The 23,608-nt window shown below is 40.2% G+C and overlaps 4 protein-coding genes across 8 annotated transcripts in view; 2 read left to right on the forward strand and 2 right to left on the reverse strand.

Moving 5' to 3' along the window:
* The first annotated feature begins 265 nt into the window (after positions 1–265).
* LOC122413736 (mesoderm induction early response protein 1) lies at positions 266–5,971 on the forward strand. Of its 4 annotated transcripts, none has more exons than XM_043424292.1 (5): positions 266–906; positions 2,670–2,805; positions 3,241–4,422; positions 4,883–5,010; positions 5,152–5,971. In XM_043424292.1, exons 1-5 carry the CDS (start codon positions 869–871, stop codon positions 5,642–5,644), a joined length of 1,977 nt encoding a protein of 658 aa, XP_043280227.1. In that variant the 5' UTR covers positions 266–868; the 3' UTR covers positions 5,645–5,971. The 4 variants fall into 4 exon arrangements, with proteins under 4 accessions (XP_043280227.1, XP_043280226.1, XP_043280230.1 ...); XM_043424291.1 differs by having other exon boundaries at positions 266–880; XM_043424295.1 differs by lacking the exon at positions 266–906 and adding an exon at positions 982–2,204.
* On the reverse strand, positions 5,960–14,066 carry Nup188 (nuclear pore complex protein Nup188). The gene is made up of 6 exons (XM_043424284.1): positions 13,856–14,066; positions 12,597–12,807; positions 11,287–12,411; positions 8,326–11,199; positions 7,883–8,206; positions 5,960–7,800 (listed from the first exon to the last, which is right to left on the reverse strand). Exons 1-6 carry the CDS (start codon positions 13,885–13,887, stop codon positions 6,454–6,456), a joined length of 5,913 nt encoding a protein of 1,970 aa, XP_043280219.1. The 5' UTR covers positions 13,888–14,066; the 3' UTR covers positions 5,960–6,453.
* Positions 14,067–17,211: 3,145 nt separating this feature from the next.
* bug (thioredoxin domain-containing protein bug) lies at positions 17,212–18,799 on the forward strand. 2 transcript variants are annotated; one of them, XM_043423684.1, is made up of 4 exons: positions 17,212–17,408; positions 17,479–17,723; positions 17,811–18,034; positions 18,425–18,799. In XM_043423684.1, exons 1-4 carry the CDS (start codon positions 17,363–17,365, stop codon positions 18,777–18,779), a joined length of 870 nt encoding a protein of 289 aa, XP_043279619.1. In that variant the 5' UTR covers positions 17,212–17,362; the 3' UTR covers positions 18,780–18,799. The 2 variants fall into 2 exon arrangements, with proteins under 2 accessions (XP_043279619.1, XP_043279620.1); XM_043423685.1 differs by lacking the exon at positions 17,212–17,408 and having other exon boundaries at positions 17,554–17,712.
* A 441-nt stretch (positions 18,800–19,240) lies between these two features.
* The window catches only part of CARPA (Carbonic anhydrase-related protein A), a 60,199-nt gene continuing 55,831 nt past the window's right edge, over positions 19,241–23,608 (reverse strand). The window contains exon 10 of the mRNA XM_043423682.1: positions 19,241–23,576. Coding sequence (XP_043279617.1) covers positions 23,530–23,576 — 47 coding nt within the window. The 3' untranslated portion in view covers positions 19,241–23,529. The remainder of the gene's footprint in view (positions 23,577–23,608) is intronic.

A 23,608-nucleotide genomic window follows, 5' to 3' on the forward strand; every position in this document is an offset into this window, starting at 1 on the left:
TAGAAAAAAAGGGTGGCGACAAACCGTTTACTCAAATAGCGAAAAGGACGTAATTTGCATGATCAATAATCTGATTGATGAAAATATTGTTCATTTTTTAGAAAAAATGTTCAGTAGTTAGATGCCGTTGATCACATCTAATATTTGCTACACTGGACTTTTTTTTTTCAGTTTAATGATCTATCACGTAGTCAAGCGCTACCGTTCAATTCCCACGGTGATTTTTGTTTCGCTCCTTATGTGCACGTCGTGGTCTCAAATCTTTCAAGAATAATTGATCTCGGGTTCTCCATAATCAGCTCTCGAAAATATAAATACTGTACGATATTTGCACTAAATAGTTGATATAAAATTGTGCTTCCGTTGTTGTCTTACTGTATCGAACTTGGTTACACTGTGGAATAGTGTTCACGACGAAAAATTGAGTAGTTCTTAAATGATGTATCAGTTTACCGCGCTGCTGTACGAAGAGAGTGGCCGACATCGAAGTTATCGATAAATAATACTTTATATATATTTTTTATTCTGACACGATTCGACTTTACTGTCTTTTTTCTGTGGCATTTAGTCACTTCATTTTCTTGTACTCAAAAAATCAGTATCGTGTGTATAAATTTTGTTCTGTTTTTGCCTATTGTGAGTGACAGAATTAAAAAAACTGTAATTAAAAAACGGCCTTTCCATTGGTTTTGACTTCTGTAATAACGAGTGGTGTGCAACAATTGCTCTTACCGAAGTGGAAAAAAAAGGAGAAGAAAGAAAACAAAATGTTGCAGGATAAACGAGGAAGAACAAGTACAAGCGGCAATGTGGGAATGGATGGAGTCGTTGGTAGAACTTTTTCCCGAAGAAAGTCAGACAAAATTGGATGCTCCCGAAGGTACTACTAGTACTTCTAATTTCGGAGTAAGTGTTGGGATTCAAATTTTACAGGTGGTATTCCGCTCGTTTAGTCTTCCACGTTTTGATGTCCCAAAAGTCTGTATATATTGTAACTCTTAAAAAAATGTTCAAACTTATTTTGCTGCTCAACATTTATTGCTGTGTGTATTTTCATTTTTATTGAAATATGTTATACCGTAAACAATATGCATTTCTGTCTGTGCTGTAAGCATTCATTCTAGTTATGCCAGAATTTTGAGTCTGTATGTTTTAATGTATTATAAGATTTTTTTCCAATTGAGAAATTAGAATAATAATGAACACTACATGAGAATGAATCGTAGAAATCTGAATTGATATCAAACAGAATAATGCTGCTCGGTGATTAAGAAAATATAGAAATCTGAATTGATATCAAACAGAATGATGCTGCTCGATGATTAAGAAAATACTCGATAAAATCTATTTGAATCAATGGGATTCAAATACGGGAATATTCACTCAATGGGGAAAAGAATTGCGTTCAGGAGTATCCAAAAGATTTATTATACTTCACAGCAAAATGAAAAACATTTAAAAAAGATGCCAAATAATTAGGTCAACTTTGACCAGTTACGTCACATCAAATATTTCTACTATTGAGGCACTTTTCTTGGGGCATTCCAAGATTTTTATTTAGTTTCAACCCAAATTTAAAAATTTGAGATCCTTGGGTCCAAGTACTGTCCTGATTGGTTGTAAAACTTTTGTGATATATGGTTATTTCCAAAAAACATGATTTGGAGTAAAATTTTCATCTTATAATTGCAAGACATCCATTTTCCAAAGACCTGATGGAGCTGAGTTCTTGTTTTGAATATTCTAGAAGACAAATTCAATTCAACTTTTTAATCACTTCGAGGTGAATTTTATTTTACTAAAAGCTATAAAGTTATGAATCTTAGCTTAATCGGAAAGTCCAATGGATGGTATGGATGGTAACAATAATTGTAAATCTACGCCCGTAGCGGTCGGCCATGGCGGGGACAATGCGAATGACGGAAAACGTTAAACCAGTAGAACGGCCGCTGAGGGCGCTACGAGCTACTGGTAGAATCGAATCGAGGATCTTTTTATTTGCCGTAAATGCAGCATCCCGGTCTATAGCTGTCTCATCAGCGGTTCCTGCCACCGCAAACACTAGCGAGCAACCACTGTACTTTACCCAAACATTTAATCTCGGTGCATTTTAAGCGTCAACGGAGGAGTTTGCATTGTCAGACGCTACATTTTTCGTACAATGCGATTCCGGCTCTAGTCGTACGAAGCTCCAAAATTTAGAGGTTATTCCGATCGTAACAATAATGAAAACTGTTTTTATTCGATATATTTTTTGACGAGTTGAATAGCGTTCTTGAAGATTGAGTGTTGCGGGCGGGAAAAAATATATGTTATTTTTTTAACTAGGCCTTAAATGTGCGAGTGCTTAACAATGTTTGTGATCGATTTTCGTCTTGTATCGTTGCAACAACCGATCTTCGGTTGCGAGTTCTTTAAATGATTAAAAAATTTCCTACTCGTAAACGTTGTTTCATTCACTCGTTGAATATATATTCTGCCTGTATTCGAGGATTGCAGCTTTTCCTAAAATTCATCATTTTTAGTGTGACATGAGAGTAGGATTATTGCAAAAATCATGTAAGCAGACCAAGTAGCTTAGAGTCGTCTAGTTGTGTAAACATGAACAACACAGAATGATTAGCATGGTCGGGGAAGTTATGATAACATGGTTTTTAATTGTTTTGCAGGTCAGATAGAAATTACAGAATGGGTTCGGCTACAGAAATGATGATAAATGACTTTGACGATGAGCGTACCTTGGATGAAGAAGAAGCACTGGAAGGTAGCGAAGACTCCCACAACGAATTATCTAATTTGCAAAAGGTAAAACTTATTATATATGGTTGATTAATCTTTTTTTGCATGAATAACAGACAGTGTGAACATCTTATATATCGCAGTTATGAGTTTGATTCCAATTGGCTGTGCATCAAACGAATATATATTTTCATATATATTCGATGCTGAAATGGAAATTTCAACTTCACCATGGAATTAAATTTTGCAATAAATTGAAAAGAAGGTAGTTGAATGAGAATTTAAAACTGAGCTCCAGCTGTTAGTCTCTGCCTACAAGAAACGGAACAATCTGAGCTTTGGCTTTTGAATATTTCTTTGAATATTACCGAAGAATTTCTCCAAAAGTAGTAAAAATAAAAATTTTCTATCTTCAGTAGTTTTGGATTTACTTCCATTAGGGAAAATACATTATGATTTCAAGCATAAAGAAAAACAGAAATATAATTAGAAATCTTGCAGGAAGGTGACATGCCATTGAAGGAATTGCTGGCCAAGTACGGATACAGTCAGCGCTCAGCGGAGAACTCTGAGAGTTCCGACCAGATGAATATGATGCAGGACGAAGAGGGCCCGGAGTCGTTAGGGAAGGATGAAAATTTAGGCGATGAGTACGAAGAGGAAGAAGAAGAGGATGAAGACGAGGAAGAGGTGGAGGACGAAGATGAAGAAGAGGACGATGATGGCAATGGTGTTAAGCCAAAGTTGGCAGGTGACAAGATGTTCAAGCAGTTGAGCTTGAGGGAATTTTATTTGGAAATGATCAAAATGGACGCTAAACGTATGTGCATCGCGGGTGATAATGCGGGGGACGATGCGACCCGTGAAAACATTGACGATTCTCGCAGAGTGGTTGATTCGGGCTTGAGTAATCGTGGGGAAATGCTCGATGATAATCTCGGAGAGGATAACGACGTACGGTCTCGAGTGAACGATGGTACGACGAGCAATAATGAAAATTCATCTTCGCGAAGTGGAGCCGACGCAGCTAGTGGGGAGGGTGGCGACGGTGCGGGTAGTGGCGGCAATGGTAGTACGGGTGGAGGTGACGGGGGTGATGGCGGGAGCGGCGGCGGTGCCGCAGGTGGTGGAAGTGGCGGTGGCGGAGGTGTCGGAGGCGGGGGTGGAGGTGGCGGTGGTGGTGGAGGTGGCGGTTCCTCGAGACTGTTGAGAAGCGTCTCCCGACCTCAAAGCGAAGAGGAGGACGACGATTGCGATTACAGTCCCGACGAGGAGGAATGGAAAAAAACGATAATGGTCGGGAGCGATTATCAAGCTACGATACCCGAAGGTCTATGCAAATACGACGATGCATTGCCTTACGAGAACGAGGATAAAATTCTTTGGAATCCTTGTTTTATGTCGAAACAAGAAGTCGAAGAGTTTCTCGAACGTGCTCAATTGTCGAATGTCAAAAGTACCACGAATACTCTACCAACCGGTGGACACATTAGGGATGACGAACAAGCCCTCTACCTCTTGTTACAGTGCGGTTATAATCTTGAGGAGGCACTCCGAAGACGAAGAATGAATGTACTTCCTCCTACCGATGCCATTAGCCTCTGGTCCGAGGAAGAATGTCACAATTTTGAATCTGGTTTACGCACTTACGGCAAGGATTTTCATCTCATACAGAGAAACAAGGTACAGACTGTGAATACCTTTATTTTTTTATTGCTCGTATGCTAACATCTATGGTTTGATAATAAAAAAAAGCAGATCGAGCTCGTTTGCGATGAACCCACGGACTATTCTTGTTGTCTCTTTTCCACTTACCATGAAAACTCAATATTTGCATTTCAGTATTATTGTCGATCGTGTCAACCATAAAATCGTTTGATCAGTTTAAAAAATTTTGATATCAAAACCCATTCATATCGTATTATCTTTCGTAAGGTATAATCATAAAATTGAAAATCACTCGAGCGATTGATTAGTGAAAATTTCTCGTCAAAATTTTCTCCCAAATTATAAAATAAACATTTTAGTGAAATGGAACTTTGTTCGCCAGGCGACAAAACAGAAAAAAATGTATTAAATCGTGTAACACTGTCGCCGTGAAGTTTAATAATGGAAGTTGAAGTAGTGATTGAATATTTTTCAGGTCCGGACGAGATCGGTCGGTGAGCTCGTACAATTTTACTACCTGTGGAAGAAAACCGAGAGGCACGATATATTCACATACAAGGCGCGAATGGAGAAGAAAAAATATGCTCTTCATCCTGGCATCACGTAAGACCACAACGTTCAATATTTGAAACTTCATAAAATATATTTATTTTTCGAGCTATGGAGATTTTCCTCAACAATCAATATTCCCTCAAGTAGATTTGTATCCCTTTTTTTCTTGTTTCATTGCTACTGGGCAAGCAGGGATTACATGGATCGTTTCCTGGAGGAACAAGAAGGCGTGCGCGATCGCAGTAGCTCACCGAACGTGAATTGTTTGCTATACGGTGATGCAAAACGACAACGTAGTTCGGTAAATACACTGTCGAATAATCAAAGCGAGGAAGTGAAATCATTGGATACCTGGGACGGTGTAACGACCGATGAATCACTTGGCGATTTGAATAATATGAGTATGTCGACGGGAACGACGACGACAACAACGACGAGTACAGCCGGTGGTACAACAAGCGGAAACCTTTCATCGACGACGAGCTCGAGTCCGCTTGTCTCGTCCTCCTCGGTTACCTCAGTTTCTGAAACAAAAACAACCGAGTCGACTGCTGGAACGATCAGTTCGAGCAACCCAACAAATCGAAAAAACGTTGATGGAGTATCAACAAATCACAGCCACGATACACCTCGCCATAGTTATTCACCGTCGCCCGAAACCATTTTATCCAATTTGCCGCCTTAGCGCCGCCGTACTTATCTGAATTTTCGTTCATCTAACTTTCCGGATAGATCACACACACGGACGCGCTATAATTCTACCTCCGATCCTCGCTATGATATTTTAAAGAAAAAGGAAAAGCAACTAAAAGCCGATGTATCACGACAAAAACATCATTTACGATCTCTCACAACTTCAGCACGTCCACATTCACCGTCGCGAATAACGATGTAAGGCATAATATTATCTAGCACCTCGAATTATATTTTTATACTGTATGGTAAATGAAGAAAAGATGAGAAAGAGAGGGAGACAGGAAGAAAGAAAGAAAACAGGTCATTATATTAATAACTAAACTTCTTTTTTATTCCATGTTTTTCTATTAATTCCTTTCAAATATGGCGATAGATGAATTGCCAGATGGAGTGCCTTTTTTTTTTATCACGTTCACGAATAATCTTCGATGACATCCGCACCTTTTTCGTCAAATTCACATACATTTTTTTAACTTCCACAATTTTTTCATTCTTTGAGTCTTCCATAGAACCGGACGAAAACAAATTCATTTACAATATAAAAAAGTTACGAGTTTTTGGTTTTGTTTTAACAGAAACATCGTCTCGTTCGGTTCGATTTTTCTGGTCAAACCAGTTTGATAGTGGTATTTCGATGGCGTATCAGTTGGGTGAGAAATTTTTCTACTCGATTTTGAACAGGACTGCAGGAGCTTCCGGAAAATGTATGCATTTTTTTCCCTCCAAGGTGTAATATCCGAAAACTAAAAGTGTTAAAACTTCTTCGCGGTCGATGGTTATTTTGTCTTTGAAAAATGTTCAGCTGTACTGGGCAGAGTCCAAGGACTCGAGCATCGACTTTAGTAGTTTGCCAAGTAAGGGTAAAAAGTGGATATTATTATTAGCACTATTGGCGAAAGCTCCGGTAGTGATGACATCTTCGTCGAGACGAGTTTCCAAGGAGACTCCGGCCGGTGTGGAATCGTTGGTATTGTGATTTAATAGACCAACGGGTATCTTGGTGATTGTGCTGCCAGGCGTCAATCTAGCATTGAATTCCGCCAGAGATTGTCTCTTAACTTTGACCATTCTAACGTTATCATCGAAGTTTGCCTGGAAGCCACTACCTACGAGTGCACCCTCTAAAGCCGTTTCTTCTTCAAAACCGTCGCCACGTTGTTCGAGGAAATCGAAAAAGACAACGATTTCATTGGCGGTCTCACGAGCTATGAGTTGTCGATCTCTCAACGCGAGTCTCGGGCTCTTGACGCCCTCGAGGGTTTGGCAGAGTACAAGTACGAGATTAACCTCGAGTGCTAATCTAGCGTTGTTCTCGTTCATCGAAGCGAACCAAGGATTTGTTTCCGGTCGTTCGTTCCTACTTCCCATGGAGCTTACGTTCAACCCGCTGTTGGATGTACCGATAGTTTGTGTCTGTCCGCTCGGTTTTGACACGTGCCTCGATCCATGATGACCGAACTGTGTTGTTCTTGATAATATCGTATTTTCGCAAATCAGAGGATCGTAAGGTCGTCTCAATAGCCGTGGGTTACCGAGCAGTGGAACAGTCACATCGTGACCGGTCACATAACTCGAAAATTCGCAACTCGACGTCGAGGGTCTTCCAATTTGTAATATTCTACGAAGATCTTTGGTGTGTATCCTCCGGGAATTATCGGGTGCTGCGCGTTCCCATTCCCGTTTCGCCGAGTCCATGTTGTCCGTACTGGAATTCGATCTCCGTCCCGTACCACCGCCGATTATTGCAGGTGTGTTGTTTGCCGTAGATCGCGAGTACAAAGCCTGCGTAAATAACTGCGTCGAGCTTATAATTGTACCGTAAGTCAAACGAGGCGCTGAATTCATCGACATCTGCGGTGGTCCAAAATTCATTTCGGCGAGCGGAGTGTACCAGAAATCTTGCGCGTATATCGTGTCCACGAGGGCGTTCAGCCGAGGTGAAAATCTCACGAAACATTGGGCGCACCACCAATTTACAACGATCAGCTTATTCACCAGCAGCTTGAGTTCCACGCTCAAAACCTTGTCGTCGCAAGATTGCAGTTCCTCCGCACTTTCCACGCTTACACCGTCGATGATGAACTTCAAAATCCTCGGACGTAGAAGCAAATTGACCGTGCTGTCGTACACCAGGTACATGCATTTCTGTACGAATGAATTCATGTCAAAAATGGCTTTGATTCATAGGAATTTACAAAATTCGTAAATGAGAGAAAAATTATTTTACCATCAAACTGTCGCAAACGCTCGGTTGCAACGAGCCCCATAAGTTTGAACGTACGCTGACCGTTGAAATGAGAGCTACAAGCGATTGTACCAGATCCATGGCCAGGGGGTCTGCGGTGTGTCTCAGGAGAGTCGCCGATTCCAACAAATAATTCTCGTGAGAACCAAGAAACAATAGAATCGAGTTGACATGTGCGGGGCAAGTGGGCATCAAATCTCCGTTCGGATCGTCAACACCATTTACCAGACCTGTGACCATCTCCAGACCGAGGGTGTACACCGACCACCAATCACGACAACGCCACGTGCCCTGATTCGTTGAATCCTGAAAATCCCAGAAATTTTTATTTTTAATTTTTCTAGCGTTTCAACAATCGTCGGGATTTTTTTTCAAATTAGTATTGCTACATGAGTTGTGGTGGATCAATAATTCGAAAAACTCACATCGTAGAGGGAATCGAGTATACTGTTGCGCAAGCAATTCGGCGGTATGAGAGCGAGCCAAAGTTTAGCGATAGATTCCTCGTCGTCGATCGGGCTGGGCGATGGATTGTAGTAAGGCGATCTCGCAACAGTTCCAAGAAACTCGAGGGCAGCTTTGCTGAACGTGAGGCAACGATACGTTTGAACAGTTCCACCGAGATAGCTCATCAGTTGAGGTATAAGTTGACGTAATTGGAAACAACTTGATCTACGCCCGAATCTGCTTGAATTTCTGACATTCGAGTCAACGTTGCATCTCAACAATTGCGTGACCATACTTATCGCAAGGGTTCCGGGTATGCATTCGATATCGTTTTGCTGAGATTTTCGAGATTTGGAAAAACTTTCTTCAGGCTTATCGAGATTTTGATTGTCAGTGGTCACCTCCATGGCCTGATCGTCGTCGTAAATTGTATCGTTTTTCCTCGAACGTGCAATATTCTCGAGTTTGTGTAACTCGATAGAGGAAAGATTACAAGCCTGTGCCAGGAGATATTCGAGGCTTGCGTTATCACTAGCGATCGTGGACTTGACCAGTTGAATACAGCCAAGAATGAGCGCCAGAAGAGTGCGTCTGAGGGCGAAACCGTAGGCTCCATACGAGTGTATCATGTCTTGCATCAGTTGAACGATTTGTTCGACGAATTGTGAGCTGGATTGGACGCAATCGTTTCTCCACGTTGTGACGCAACGGAGAGCGAGAGATGCGAGCAGCATCGTTATTCTTGCATCGACAATTTCTACAACGGTTTTCTTAATCCGCGCTGATAGTGAGTCCAGAGTGAGTCTGGTCATGTCACGTATTTTAGTTGGATCGATCCGATGTACAAGATCGTTGCTTATCCTCGGATCCGTCAGGGTTACGATGAAATTGTACCACGCTTCGATATTCGCCTCGTAAAGGGGTGTTTCGATTTCTTCCTTCGAGCGTTCCTCATTCACCGAATCGCCAGGGTTGACGAGAATGTATTTCGTTATTCTCTGCCAATGGTCACCTTTGAGCAGTAATTTTTCAAGATTCACAGCAAAATCATTCTCCTGCATGGATGGTGGTGACGTTTCGAAGATTTCCAACGTTATTATATCGATGAGATACGCATAGCCTCGTGCGCGAGGGACGAGCGGTCTCATTAGAGGAGCAAAAAATTGGCTCCAAAATCTCTCACGTTTCCGGAAGTAATTGACGAGTATCTCGTTACGATTGTACCACATTGCGTGTAAAAGATTCATCGTACTGTCGTAAAGGCTGTCTTCGACTATTTTATCTTCCTCGTCGATGCGGTTGAGGTAAAGTTCGATAAAGCGGCTGCATCCTTCGGTGAGAAACTCATCGGCCGGGCGTGGAAAAATTCTCCGTCTCTCCGCCTGGTGCATTATATTGAAGAGGGCTTCGGTCAATCCTGGTTGACGTTCGAGACATACGGCCACGAGATCAAGAATAGCGACCTTAACTTCGGCCGAACATGTTGGTGACATGAGACGGGAAGCAAAGGTTTCGCGTATCGCTGTACCATCCATACCCATACAAACGAGCAGCGACATGGAAAATCCTTGAGCAAATTTTTTCAACAATCTTACAGCCATCGCTTGCAATGCAGGACTGAACGAGAGGTAGAGATAATTGACTATCGTCGGTACGATCAATAAACCGTTTGGTACACACGGCGAGGCATAAAGATCGATCTCCAGTGGCGATCTCTCGTCGTGTCCAAGACCCAAGCTGTGTCGGAACATGAGTAAACGGTTTACCAACGACAGCGCGTATTGTACGCTCCTTATGACCCTGAAGCCTTTTCCGCTCAGCCAATCGGTTTCTTCCATCATTTTACACTGTAAATTACGTTCTCCGGTTCTAACGAGTTTCAGAAGCGCGTGACGCGGCTCCAGATACAAAAGGCTGTAGGCAACGACGAGCTGCAGCTCCTTTCTAGGCTCACCCTTCGGCAAATTCGAGTCTAGGGCACGATGGAGGCAGGACATGCTTTTGAACCACAGATCAATTCTTTCTCCTTCGGAAGCGAAATACCACGAATCCAATTTCGGCAAGACAGCTTGGAGGAGAAAAACCATTCCCGGGATCTCGACGTTGTACATAGTTTCTTTGCTGTATCTCATTACGAGATAATTCCACAATGTATCGAGATACGTACTGAGTATCGTGTAACGATGCTCTATACTCTCGATACCGGAGAGCCAGGAAGCGATGAGACCACCGTCAAACGAAACTGCACTTGCTAAATCTTTCGTATTTTGAAAAGTATCGTTGAAACGTGGATAAACGCCCACTCGCATTCGCGATAATATTTCTTCGGGGTATTTTAGTACGAGCTTCGAAGTGACGCGGCAACACGAAGCAACCACGTTGTAGATCTTCAAAGGCAACACCGGGTATGAGAAACGATTAATTATCTCGAGACTCATTTCCGTAGGTATTACCATGCCTGGTGTTATATCGAGATCGGCCCCGAGCAATTCGACCAGTAAACAAAAGCCTTGGTAAACGTGCTCCGGTAAAGACGTATCGAATTCACTGACATTCGTTAATCCTCCTCCAGCTTGGGACAGTAATTGCTCGATTTTGTGGTGAAAAGCATCTCCGTAACGCGATCTCTTTTGCCACCTTACGATCTCCGTATCTGATGATGTCACTTCCACCGATATGCGCTTGCAATCCCCTTCAATCATAAAATTGTTTCGATGCATCGTACACTCACGTTCGTACGGTCTATATGGTTGACGAATTGAGCCAACATTCCCGCTGTTATTCATGCTGTGGCCTCGGTTTCTCGGCACCTCCAACGTCACCGTTTCCAATCGATCTAAAGCGTCAGCAATCTGGGAAATAATATAACTCGATTAACACAGTGTCTTAACTTAAAGTTTATTGTCTTAACGCTTGAACAAGGAAAAAAATGCAAATACCTTTTCAGCACTGGATTTGGAAGCGCTGGCGAGTCCAGTAGCAATGAGAGTTAGAGGCTCGAATTTATGTGGGAATAGTGCAACAGCACGATCATAATAGGGCCACAATCCAGTTTCCTGAGCCATGTCGTTCCAGAATAAATCAGCGATTTCGGGATATCTGAGGGTGGAGCCAACCGCTTCGAATATGCCGCTAAAACTGCTGATTCTAACGTCATCTACGAATGAGCACAACAGAGTCAAGAGATTGTAAACGCTTTTACGCACAACACGCGCGTATTTTGTATCTTCGCGTATCATCTCTGCGTCCATCAAAGATTGCAATTGATTAAAAACATCGAGTTGAATAGCTTTAATGCCGAAGGGTCGGAATTGATTGAGAATTTCAGCATTGTCGGGTTCGATGGCGTAATTGGCCAGCATCCATGCCAGTAAGAAAGGTCCATTTTGCGAAGTACTGTCTCTGAGACATTTGTGTTCGAGGGTATCTTGCATGCTGCTCCGAAGTTGCAAGATTAATTCCGGCATATCCTCGTGCTTCGTTACGTCCAGGCTGACAACAAGCAGAGCCATTTTACAATGTCGTATTTCCTCCAATTTTTTTGCTACTAATTTTTTGTCCTCGTGACTCATCGCACTGACGAGACGTCTTGGCTCGCCGCATGTGCTCCCGTATATAGCTTCGAATTCGCTCGCGTTCGGAAGCTTATCTTCAAGAAGGATCGTCAAAACGTGAAACAATTCACGCATTTCCACCAAACTATTATTGTACAAACGACGAAGATGGTTTTCACTGAAGGAACTCACGCGACTAGGCGGGTTTATGAATTTCAAACTCTCGATCTGCTTACGAACCGATTTCAATAAATTATCCGATGATAATTGTGTGAAAAACTTATTAAATTCCTTGCTGTGCGGATGCTTCTCGTCGCGATATTCGCTCATTAATTTCAAGCATTTTATTAGTGTTATTCTCTCGAAATAATAAAAACTCCATATGTCTTCGATCAAATTCCTCATCGACGTCAAGTCTGCTAATTGTGTAGCAAATGTTTCCGCACAATTTCTGTACTCGTAGAGCATGAAGTTGCATACCAGATCCCAGGCTATCGTAGCATCCAAGTTCTATGAAAAAATAAGATTCGAGTTACAAATATTCAAAATGATTTTAATATATTCTATGCTATCCTGATATTTGATCCAAAATATGCACGGATACTCGTTCAAGATGCCATTCAAAGAATTCTCATATATGAACTATATTATCGAGATTAGACTTTTGGCAGTTTTACATAATGAGTTTGAATTACCAAAACAGGTGCTAATTTTCCAATGAGATCATACATCCGGGCCGGGGGATTGGTTTTGTATACTTTTTGGAGTGATGCTTCGGTGTAGCTTTTGAAGAAATTGATGCCTTCTTTCAGTAGTTGAGTCGCATTTTTGATTTCGTCAACTACAAGAGCTTTGTCGCAGCGACTTGTTGTACCGCATATTACAGACCACAGACCCTTGCAGGAGCTAAGAGATTTGGAAATTAAAAAAAACATTTATGACGATTGATAAAAATATAATCTGTACGAGACATCTTCCCCATTTTTTTCACTTATTGGGTACTCTCAAAGCTATTCGATTCAAAATTTCCCAGCACAAGTACCAATAGCAAGGAACTAAAATTTATTATTATTTATCGATTTAAATTTATTATAATTAATTCTACTTTCACAATTGTTCTTTTATCAATTTTTAAAAAGTTTCGTACGTCGTGATTTCGAATATCCTTGAAAAGCGCGCGCAATGAGTTTTTCTCGCGTTCGCTAAACTGCCAATAACCTAAAGTCAACGATGAACTCCAGTCCATCCAAATAATAAAATTTTATAATGCGAACAGTTTTAATTTTCTGTCATAATAGTCGAAATATGAAAGGAATTCTTGTGCTGGAAATTTTTATGATCTAGCCGTTTCATGGTATCCTTGAGTCACGTGGTATGTCGTGGTCTCGGATTCGTTCGTTGAGTTTTGTTCAAAAAGAACCGGGCGGGACGGTTCAAGTGGAAAGTGTGCGAGAGAGACAACGATCAAGCACTCATAAGACCTAACCTCTAAAATGTCAATTTAACTCAAAAAATCTCGTAAAAATATTGATCAAGCTTGTCCCGTACTTGCAGCACTTCTATGAATTGCTTGTTTATATGCTTGTAAAATGGATAATTTTTTTATTTTTAAATGTTAAATACGAACGTACGTAGAATTACTCATTTGATCAAGACACAAATGGAAAGCTTTGAATTTTTTGTTCGATAAAAATTGAAAATCGTCGTAAATCAAAGGAATATGCAGTAACAAGTAACCAAATAAATAAAACATATAAAAAAATTTGCTCGAAACAATGTTTGATGAGAATGTCAGTAGACAAAATAAATAGAATACATTTAATCGAACGCGGTTGAAAACTAATTTTCCATTATTTATAAGCGGATCGATAATCAGAATGTCGATGATTAACAGATTTGTTCTATTAGAAAAGTAGAAAAAGGAAAAACAATGGAATTAGCAGATTAAACTTACGGTAAATCACCAATAGCTTCGACTTGTTGCATTTTCTCATCAATGTCTCGTTTCAGAAATAATTAATAACACACTTGGGTGGCCAAGTGACCCGGCGATTGTATTTACGGAAAAATATTTTCATGTGCTTCGAAATTTTTCTAAAATACAGTAGGAATAAAGTTCGTATGAGGGAGGTTAGTATAAACAATGCGCGCACGAAATGTGTGAATGCTTGACGAAACCTCTGTAAAGCTAGTCACAAACGCATTGCTGCGCGCTGCGCGCTATTGCCAACTCTACAGTGTCGACAAAAATCTAAAATTAATCGGCCAATTTCACTGAGGTGACTGACGGAAGGGTGGAGGAGATTGTCTGAAAAAATCGCTAGTTAGGCGTAGCGTTCATTTTTTTAAGACACTTCCATTGCCGCTCTCGCTTTACGAAGCATTTTACTCCAAAGATATTTTCAAGTCATCGAGTTAAATAAACTTTTATATTAAAGTTAATAAACCTTCTGGAGTTTGCATTATTATTGCGAGATACCTTTCTCCACAATATTTTTGACATCGACGACAAAAATATTTGGAGTATAAAGTGCTATGCTTCGTAAAGTGTGTTATCACAGCGAGACTGGCAACGGGGAAGTGTAGAAAAATTGATGTTACGCCTAGGCCCGTGGCCTAGCACAGTAGGGAACGGAACTTCAATAAGAAAGGCAACTCGATGAGCTTCGAGAGTGGTGAACGATCAGTCAAGTAACTGCATGAGCTGTGTGTCGAGAGACGCCACATCGTCGATAAAAAAGATACGAAGGTTCTCAACTTTGTTGATCATCGAGTACAGAACTTGGTTTCACCTTTCGTTCTCGTTCTTTTTTATTTCCTTTCCTGAAACACTCCCACTTGATCTTTTCCTTTATTGCGTACACAAGATGTAAAAAATAAAATAAACAATCAAATTAAATTAAATTTATCAAAACGTCTACCAAGTAATCTTTCTAGCGGAAAACATTTCGATTATTATGCAAAAATTGGATTCGTTTTATGGTGGTGCCCCTCACTTTCTGCATAATTATCATATATTGTATAATTTTACTGGATGATTTTAATTTTTTCCCGATTCGTTCCATACATGTTTGTGCATTGATAACATTATGGCAACCGATTGATGTACAAAAATGTGATATATTTGAATAATTCTGAATGGATATTGCATAATTTGTTCACTTTGTTTACGTTCATCACGTGTTTACGTTTCACTCGCTTGGTCGCTTGGACTCTGGCCGGAGAATTCGCTTCATAGTAGCTAGCGCAGCAGCGGTGGAGTGGGGATAGTCGCGTTCGGCCAGCCAACGGAGAGGGGGGGACGAGCGAACACGCTTCCGTTCACTTCACTGCTGACGCTGACTGCTTCACTCACCGCTCACCGCTCGGCTCGTCCGGTCGCCCCGGTGTCGGGTGAGGACGGTGAGGACTAGCGCGGCGCGTGAGCGTTAGTTCGGTTGGTCAACGCTGTGTATTGTAGATTCTAGTGCATTGAGAAAACGGGGCACACAATACGACACATGGAATTCTACTTTATCCTGATTGACTAAAATGATATTTTCCCTACGACTTAATTTTTTTCAATCAATCAATCGATAAACAAATAAAATAGAAACTAATAAAAATTGATGGCGGTTATAATTTTATCAGTTATTCTAATTTTAACAGTAATTATACTCTCATTGAAGCAACTGGCGCAACTGCAGATCGATCACTTAAATTGCAAAATAAAAGAATGGTGCGAATCGATAAAAGACACAACACAACGTAACGATATTAGTTAAAATTTAATAAAAAATAACAATTCGTTCGTCACGGATATACAATTTTTTTTTTTATTTCTAAGAGTCCCTTTTTTTGATTCAAATATAATGTATAAGGCGATAGGGATGTCTTCGCACGCGACGTTATTAACGTCACAAAATTTGGGCGTGAAAAAATTTTGGCGATTCGAAAATAATATTGGGGGGACAAGGGCCAGCAACAGAAACAGTTTAGTGACGCCTGTAACACGCAGCTTCGAGAGTCGTGTGTATGCTCGCACGCGCGCGTGTTCGCAGGCGAGCTAAGATGCAACCATAGATACGAGCAACGCAACGCAAAGCAAAGCACCTAACGCACGGTCCTAAAGCCATGGGGTTGTCGGCAAGCGAAGACGGACAAGTCTGTAAATCTACTCAATATATTTTGTTAGTTAGACACAGTTCCGAGCTTGATGCAGTTCCTGTATCACGTCGAAGTCGCGCAGGCAAGATTCCATGCAGATAAGTCGGAGTTGCAAACGCTGCACGCTAAGCAATGCACGCGAGGTCTATAACCGCAGCTATGTACAGCATTACGAATAGTTTTTACTAGTCAAATGCTAACAATGGGACGCGAGCAACCGAGCACGTGAGCACCCCCACGCGGGCACACTCGATTCTCCCCGAAACGGTGGTACAGAGGTTATCGCTACAATTGTTTCTGTTACTCGATATTGGCTTATATATTTACGCAAAAATGGTTTTCTGAGAAAAGAAACGTAGGGTAGAGTGGACAAAGGAGAGTCCTCCCCGAAAATGTGGACATTTTTTTCGTTAACGTTAATTTTAAAATTCAATATCAGTCGTACAATTAAATAACAAGTTTTTTCTCTCGCGTCGATGATGTAAAGTTAAATTTTTGGTGAATAATACTCAAGTTCGTTCTCGAAAAAAAACCAGAGTAAATGTAAATTTGTGATAATGAATAAATGACGATTTTTTGCGATGTGGTGAAGTGATAAGTTCTAAACATGGGAATTAAGAAAAGTGTATTGGAGATATGTGGAAAGTTCTTTATGAACGGAACCATTGAACAGGATAAGAGAGTCGTAGAGGAAGAAAGCGAGGATCGTCGTGGAGGAAGACGGAGATCGCGAAGGAAAAAGATAGGAAGAAGATCGAGGACCGTTCCTGTAAACGTGAGTAATTACACCAATGATTTTTTTCACGAAATATGAGTGCGGGAAATTTGAAAAAGCGTTTTGATATTACCAATGGGTATACTCTGTCTATTTGGGTGATCAAGATTTTTAAATTGTTTATTTTCTGCGATTTATATAAAATTGAGAACCTCTATCGTCGAATCTTTTTTATCGACGAAAACGATCGTAGCGACACATTGTACCACATTGTACTTGAGACCCTGACCCGTGCGCTAGACTAGGTTTTCGAGTCCTAGTGTTTTTTCGGACGTCTCTACACTCTACCTTAAAAAAAATTAATCGGCCAAGTTCACTGAGGTGATTGGAAGAAGACTCCCTAGGCCGCTGCTAGGAAAAAGCGCCATCTTTGAAGAACCATTATCAAAAATCTGTTCATTTGTGGCAGCAATTTTCTCGTCTTTGTTTTTCATAATTTTTCGCGGAAAAAGACAACAACCTGTGGTACCCTGATTTTTCTTACAGTCTAGTCAGTTTCGAGAGTGTTCGAGGGTTGTGTTTTCTAGTGAAAGAATCAAAATGAGTTGGAACGAGATACGAATAAGTTTATTTATCATCTTCTGTGGTGAATATAGTATTTCGTTTATTTATACGTTCTGAGCTGTTGAGCAATGGAAATAACAATGACAGTACAGTTTTAGCCTCAGCCTCAACATCATCAATGGAAACGAGTCAAACGAGCGATAAACAAAATGTAGAATCCGAAGCTGAGCAAACATTAATAATAAGTAAAAACGAGGATACGGAGGTAACTTTATCCAAAGAATCGGAGGACACGACAACTGTGGGGAATGCCACTCTTTCAGGGACAACTCTGTCCAACACGACCCAAAAGATATACAGTAATTGCCTGACGAATGAAGTGTATGGTACTGTTGAAGTATGAATTGCCCGTTGTAATAAAATATCTTCGACCAATTTGTGCTATGACATTAAAATATTTGAATAAAATAACCTACTTTTGCAGGTAGTGAATGCCACAAGGTTGATGGAACTCTTGAAACCTGTTACAACGACTAATCAGTCAGATACAAACAGCGAAGGCAAAGTCCAGGCCAGGACTTGCCTTTTGGTACTTTTTTATGCAAGATGGTGCATTTTTAGCAGTCAGGCTGCTCCGCATTTCAATGCTCTGCCACGATTTTTCCCTCGCATCAAGGCAGTGGCTATCGATGCATCGAGGTATCAAAAGTAAGGAATCGCAATGCTTTTTACACCCCGAATGAGTGTAATGGAAGTCGATACGTATCGTAGTGTGTACTAATTTATCATGTTATCACATGATGTTTGACTAAACCAAGAAGTTTGGTAATGAACGTCATATAAAAAACTACGCAATGCGTACTTAGAGAATTTTTAATGAAACTGTCACTTTTGAGTCCATGATTGTGGAAAAATAGTTTTGAATTTATTTTTCGAATCCATGCTTTCTTCTGAAAGCTTCCAACACGGAATTTGTTAAGGATTTATGTAATCAGTAGTCTAGACATGAACGATCGATTTTTATAGAACTGGGGCCACTTGTCTCCGTTTATTGTTTATTTTCATTGCCCATTTAAAATTTCGTTTATATCGTTACAGTTTCAACACACAATTTGGTATCGTTGGTGTACCGACGTTAATGTTTATTTACAATGGTAAGCCACTTGTAAAGTTCAATGATACTTCGTACACCCTCGAAACGTTTGCTCGTTTCGTCACAACGTACACCGCTCTTGAGCCAAAAGGTTCTCTTTACGTCACTTCAACGGATTTCGGAGGACCCTTACAAAGTACACTCTCAAACGAGACCGATGATTGTCTCCTTATTTCGTGGATCTTCATTGCTGCTTGTGCCATATACTTTATTTTTCAAAGCCGATGGTGGCAACAGTTTGTTGAACTCGTGCAAAACACATGGAGAGAAAGCAATGCTCAACACGAGCACGTTGACTGAATAAACGTGTCTTTCGATAATGCTCCAGCGGTATTTGACTTCTAGACCCACATTCCTACATTTTTTATTAGAATGATACGCTTCATTATTAATTTGAAGATTTTAAACTATTCTCGTTTATAGACACGGATTTGTAGCAACTATTATGATTTGTTTTTATAAATATTCGACAATTTACTTGTCTTAATTCGCTCCCACGAATCTTGAATCTAATTTCAAATTCACAAGCCTTACCTTCGAACCTACCATTACAGTGTGTTAAATTACGAAATGCTCTACTTTCGAAATTCTCATGCTTCTTCGAAGAATATACTCGTAGGTAGGTGGAGCGAGGCTTGTGTTTGAATCATTCGGTAGGATATTAAATAAAAATTTTCCAACTACTGTCATAGTGAAACTGTATCTTTGGCACAAAACAGGAGTGGTGAATGGATAAAGTGTGGAAATAATTGGTTCAACGGTTTATAATTCAACGCACCCTTTATTATTAACTCCATTTGTTAACCACAGTCGTACATTTTTTAATTGTTTAAATTTTTGGTTTATAGTAATATATATCACGTATATTTCTATACAACCCTTCTATGCACCATGGCTTTTTCATATTCATTATCGCGTATGATCTGCATGCTCATATATTCCTTTACTATCATCTTCGTATAAGTATTATTTCATTTGTTTTCTTGGTTAACTGTAATTAATCATTATTTCCTCGCTCTATCGTTTTAATGGCATACAAAAGCGTTGCAATGAATTACTTCAACAATTTTTATTTTTATTTTATTTTTTTTATAAACTACGATTCTCCTCACAGTTATACATTTATATTGCACTGTTGGTTATTATGAAGTGTCCTCCCCAACTTTGTCATCGTACTTAGTAGGTAGCGTAGTATTAGTAGTGGTGATAGTAGTAGTTGTAGTTGTAGTAGCAATAGTAGGAGTAGTAGAGTAGAAATCATACCTGTAGTAGTTGTACTCGTAGTAATAGTCATAGAAATAGTTGTTTTAGTAAAAACAATAGTCGGAGTAGCAGTAGAGTAGAAATAATACAGTTGTAGCAGTAATAGTTGAAGTAGTCATAAAAATACACGGAGAAAACGAGGCCGAAAATTCTAGAGGACAGTACTAGGAATATTGTATTTCGGGGACAGTATGTACTGGATTGCAGCATTAATTCGACGAGCAATTATAATAATTTTTCTATCCACCGCAATAAAAAGACCAATACTCATACCTTTTATTCGAAAGGCTCGAGAGTCTTTTTCTCTATAAGCATAGTAAAAAATGTTTTTAGTCACTTCAAATGTTTCATTGTAAAGTATGCTCAGGCAAGTCTGAAAAAAAACTGTATTTATGGCAATATGTCACAGGTATTCGGTGCATATTCGCCTGTTTATCACAGAATTTACTATGCTGACTGTAAAAATTTGTGATTTACAATAAATTTTCACTCATCAGTAAGTGCTGGTCTGACACGATGATTGACACTCGAAAACAAAACGAATTTTCTCACGTGCATCACTTTTTGCTATCCGCATAAAGCTGTTTAGAATTCAAGAGACGAAAAATAGGAGAATTCAAAAAGTACTGTGCTCTTTGTAATCGGTGTCCAAAGACTTTGAAAATTCTTGAAAAATAATGTATTTTTCACTATAAAAAGCGAATCCGTTTTCTCCGTGTAGTTATATCGTCGCAGTAGTCGTATTAACAGTTTTCAGTGGTAACTGTATTTACGTGAGTCGTAGTGGTTGCAGTAGAAGTGATTTACGAATCGTACTGACTCGATGAGTCAACCCGTCTCTTTTGATTATGAAAAAAATGTTCAAAGTCTTGTCTCGTCTATAATTAAATTGTTAACAGTGTCTCTTGTTGATTATTATTTTTTGCTGTATATATGCACAAATTTGTCATGTAATTGAAACAGCAAAAGCCCTGTTGGTTATCTATTTCTTAAAATTTTTCTATCAACATCCCTTTGTTTTGGTTCTTCTGGATTTGTATTGTTGCCTGGCAACATTAACACACTGGTGGGAAGCAACGCTCATATGCTCATATCGAGTTTCGTTTACTCTTCGAATTTTCTTTGCACCATAGTCGACGTCTATCCATGCAGCGGATAAAACTATCGAATCGGATATCTCGAAGTTGCAATGCAGCGCTTCGGTACTCTCGACCTAACGGCACACACGAGAACACTATTAAATGTATTTACTATTTTCACTAGTTTTAATCTATCCCTGACATATCTCTCTAACTTTAATTCACTGGAATATCATTCGATATATAATTTAGATTCTCGTCAAGATTTCGAATGAATTTTTCTACAATTACAGTTTTCGAATCGGCTTTTTTTTTTTTTTTTCTTTTTTATTTTTATTTATCAACAGTCAACAGACATTTTGCAATGGATTTTTCTTAATTATTTGAGGCGAAATAAAGATATTGCCCAAATGACAAAGTTTCAATTAATTGACAAATATACTGTGTAGGTTGATAAAAAATTAATTCACTTCTTTAGTAGGCAAGCCCCCCGGCTTCGTTATTTTTTTTTTTTTTATATATTTTTTCTTTCTTATTATTTTTTACTTTATTTCTCAATGAATTCATGAAAAAGTGTAAAAAGATACTACCGTACGACTTTCAGTTTGATTATCTGAAGTCCCTTGAAAATCATCAAGATTTAAAGGAAAAAATACGAATGAAAATGCGGATTAGAAAATCTCTTGCATACTATCCATATAAAAAATACATTTTTATTCTTTCTAAGGATGATTGCTGGAACGAAGTCCGTTGCAGACGGTGCTTTTTTTCTTGCTAACTCTCCCTCGCTTGGAGTTGCGGGGCTGACAAGAGCTACGCTCAGAGCCTTGATCGAAAGTCAATTTTACGATGAGCGAGGGCTCCCGGTGGCTTGCTGTTTTTTCGAATACTTTTTTTTCTATTGGCTTTCCCCACGCTGGCTGGCTTCTCATCGGCACCGCGAACCGATGGAATCTCGACGCCGTGTCGAAATTTCGAAAAAAATCCCTTTTTTCCCTTGCCGGCTAATATAAAAAATGTCAAGAGAGAGAGAAAAAAAGATTTTCCCAATTTTCGAAGTATACCACATTCCCCGGTCGCTCTCACCGTCGCTCTCGCCTCTCAACAATTGCCATCGCAGCTCCATGCGAACGATTTTTGTACGGATAAAAGAATCGTCCGCTGCAGACTTCTGTTTGGAAGATCAAAACTAAAAGAAAGCACATCTGCGCTTAATGGAAGGTAACTTTGAGTTTTTCCTGTCCCGAGAATAAAATATCTTAGACTTTTTGGTGCAGTCAACTATTGTCAAAGTCGAGTTGGTTCTGCTCTCACGTTGTTACGAAATCATCAAGCCTTCTCAATAAGTCGTCCGCGGTGCGCGTGTCCCTGTGTGTGTTCTCGTGTCGTAGCATTTCAAATCCTTCCTCACGAGGTCTTACCTCGAGTCACTTCCCACTCCAATCCCGATGAGCTTCGAACATGCTGCTATAGTCTCGAGCTAATAAGAGACACATTTGTTTACATGCCCTTGAGGAATGACGTTAAGCGTTTTAAGGAGTCCTACATTGCTGAGGAACTTTACGGGCCGTTAAGGTAGGCAGTTACGACCGAAATAAACCGAAAGAATCATCGCCCTTTGGGCATCCTCTCCGCACTCTCGATTACACACTAAAACGTCATCCGGGGCTTTTTGACCAATCATTTAATATATAAATATATATCTATATATGATTACATCGTGGTCTCAACGTGCTGAAGATTCAATAGGAAAAAAAAGGTCCAACGGGTGCTATGGAACCAGGAAAAATTTCGAAAAATCTTCACATCAGGCATATTGTCGTCGTTGTTATTTTTGTACATTATTGCTTGCACTCCCTTTCACGTTTCAATCGTCTGATCGGACAGGCCAGGGACGTCGAGCCTTCCATCTCCGTCAAGGCTTGCTTCCAGGGTCCCCGGACCTCCGTTCCCGCCCCGGACACCTCAGCGAGGAGATTTTTCGAAATTATTAGTAGAACCATCTCGCTAAGATCGTATGCCCTCGGTAAGACGTTTTAGACGAATATAATCAAAAGTGGAGGGGAAGCCCGCGGAGCGAGTGAACGCGCGGATGCAGGTGAAGAACGTTCTCGCTGTTTTCAGTCACCCTGCGCGAAAGCCCCTCGATCAGAGGCTTCGCGTCCTCTGAATCTTTATTAAACTATTTGCAGAGGGTTCACATATTAAGCGCTTACAAGAGAGCCACAGCGCGTTGAAACCTCAGCGAAATCGGAGGGGGACGTTTCTTAGTGTTTCCTTAACAATACGCCCAATCATTGTTCCTTTGGTTCGATGAGAAATAAAAGTTTCATTAGTCTGCTTCGACGTAAGTTCACGAAAGCAAGCAATTCCCTCGGAGAGGGTACTAATTCCGTCGGAATTTTAATTCCAAGCTGAAATCGCATTTTTAATAAAACGAATTGAGAGATACGGAACAGAGGAAATAAAAATGGAGGAAATGACGAGCGACGAAAAGAAATACTGTCTAATAAATTCGAGCTGGCGGACGTTAGACGCGGCTTAGGTTCGGGGCTGAATACGTTACTGACGAATTTGGCGCAAATATTTACACACACCCGCGCGCACATACGCACACACGCAGCGCCTCGCACCCACGCACGTGCGCACGTGCGCCCTGGCATATTATTATACATAATTGAAACAATGCCTTGACGATGTTTCTCCCTTCAGACTACGTGGTGCGACCTCGAGTCATCCTCTGGCCACGTGTTCGCTATAAAAAAAATAGCACTTTTAGACTCGCGT

The sequence above is a fragment of the Venturia canescens genome, chromosome 7 (assembly GCF_019457755.1).
Source record: "Venturia canescens isolate UGA chromosome 7, ASM1945775v1, whole genome shotgun sequence".
In the NCBI taxonomy this organism is placed as follows: domain Eukaryota; kingdom Metazoa; phylum Arthropoda; class Insecta; order Hymenoptera; family Ichneumonidae; genus Venturia; species Venturia canescens.

What these genes read in the sequence shown, in the direction of transcription:
- LOC122413736 (XM_043424291.1), top strand. Translation starts at nt 768, where the DNA reads ATGTTGCAGGATAAACGAGGAAGAACAAGTACAAGCGGCAATGTGGGA. An exon ending in AAAATTGGATGCTCCCGAAG is followed by an intron (nt 881 to 2,669) that starts GTACTACTAGTA and finishes ATTGTTTTGCAG; the next exon opens with GTCAGATAGAAATTACAGAA. An exon ending in ATCTCATACAGAGAAACAAG is followed by an intron (nt 4,423 to 4,882) that starts GTACAGACTGTG and finishes AATATTTTTCAG; the next exon opens with GTCCGGACGAGATCGGTCGG.
- Nup188 (XM_043424284.1), bottom strand. Translation starts at nt 13,887, where the DNA reads ATGCAACAAGTCGAAGCTATTGGTGATTTACC. An exon ending in GAAGCTATTGGTGATTTACC is followed by an intron (nt 12,808 to 13,855) that starts GTAAGTTTAATC and finishes CAAATCTCTTAG; the next exon opens with CTCCTGCAAGGGTCTGTGGT. An exon ending in GAAAATTAGCACCTGTTTTG is followed by an intron (nt 12,412 to 12,596) that starts GTAATTCAAACT and finishes ATTTTTTCATAG; the next exon opens with AACTTGGATGCTACGATAGC.
- bug (XM_043423684.1), top strand. Translation starts at nt 17,363, where the DNA reads ATGAGTTGGAACGAGATACGAATAAGTTTATTTATCATCTTCTGTG. An exon ending in AAGTGTATGGTACTGTTGAA is followed by an intron (nt 17,724 to 17,810) that starts GTATGAATTGCC and finishes CTACTTTTGCAG; the next exon opens with GTAGTGAATGCCACAAGGTT. An exon ending in GATGCATCGAGGTATCAAAA is followed by an intron (nt 18,035 to 18,424) that starts GTAAGGAATCGC and finishes ATATCGTTACAG; the next exon opens with TTTCAACACACAATTTGGTA.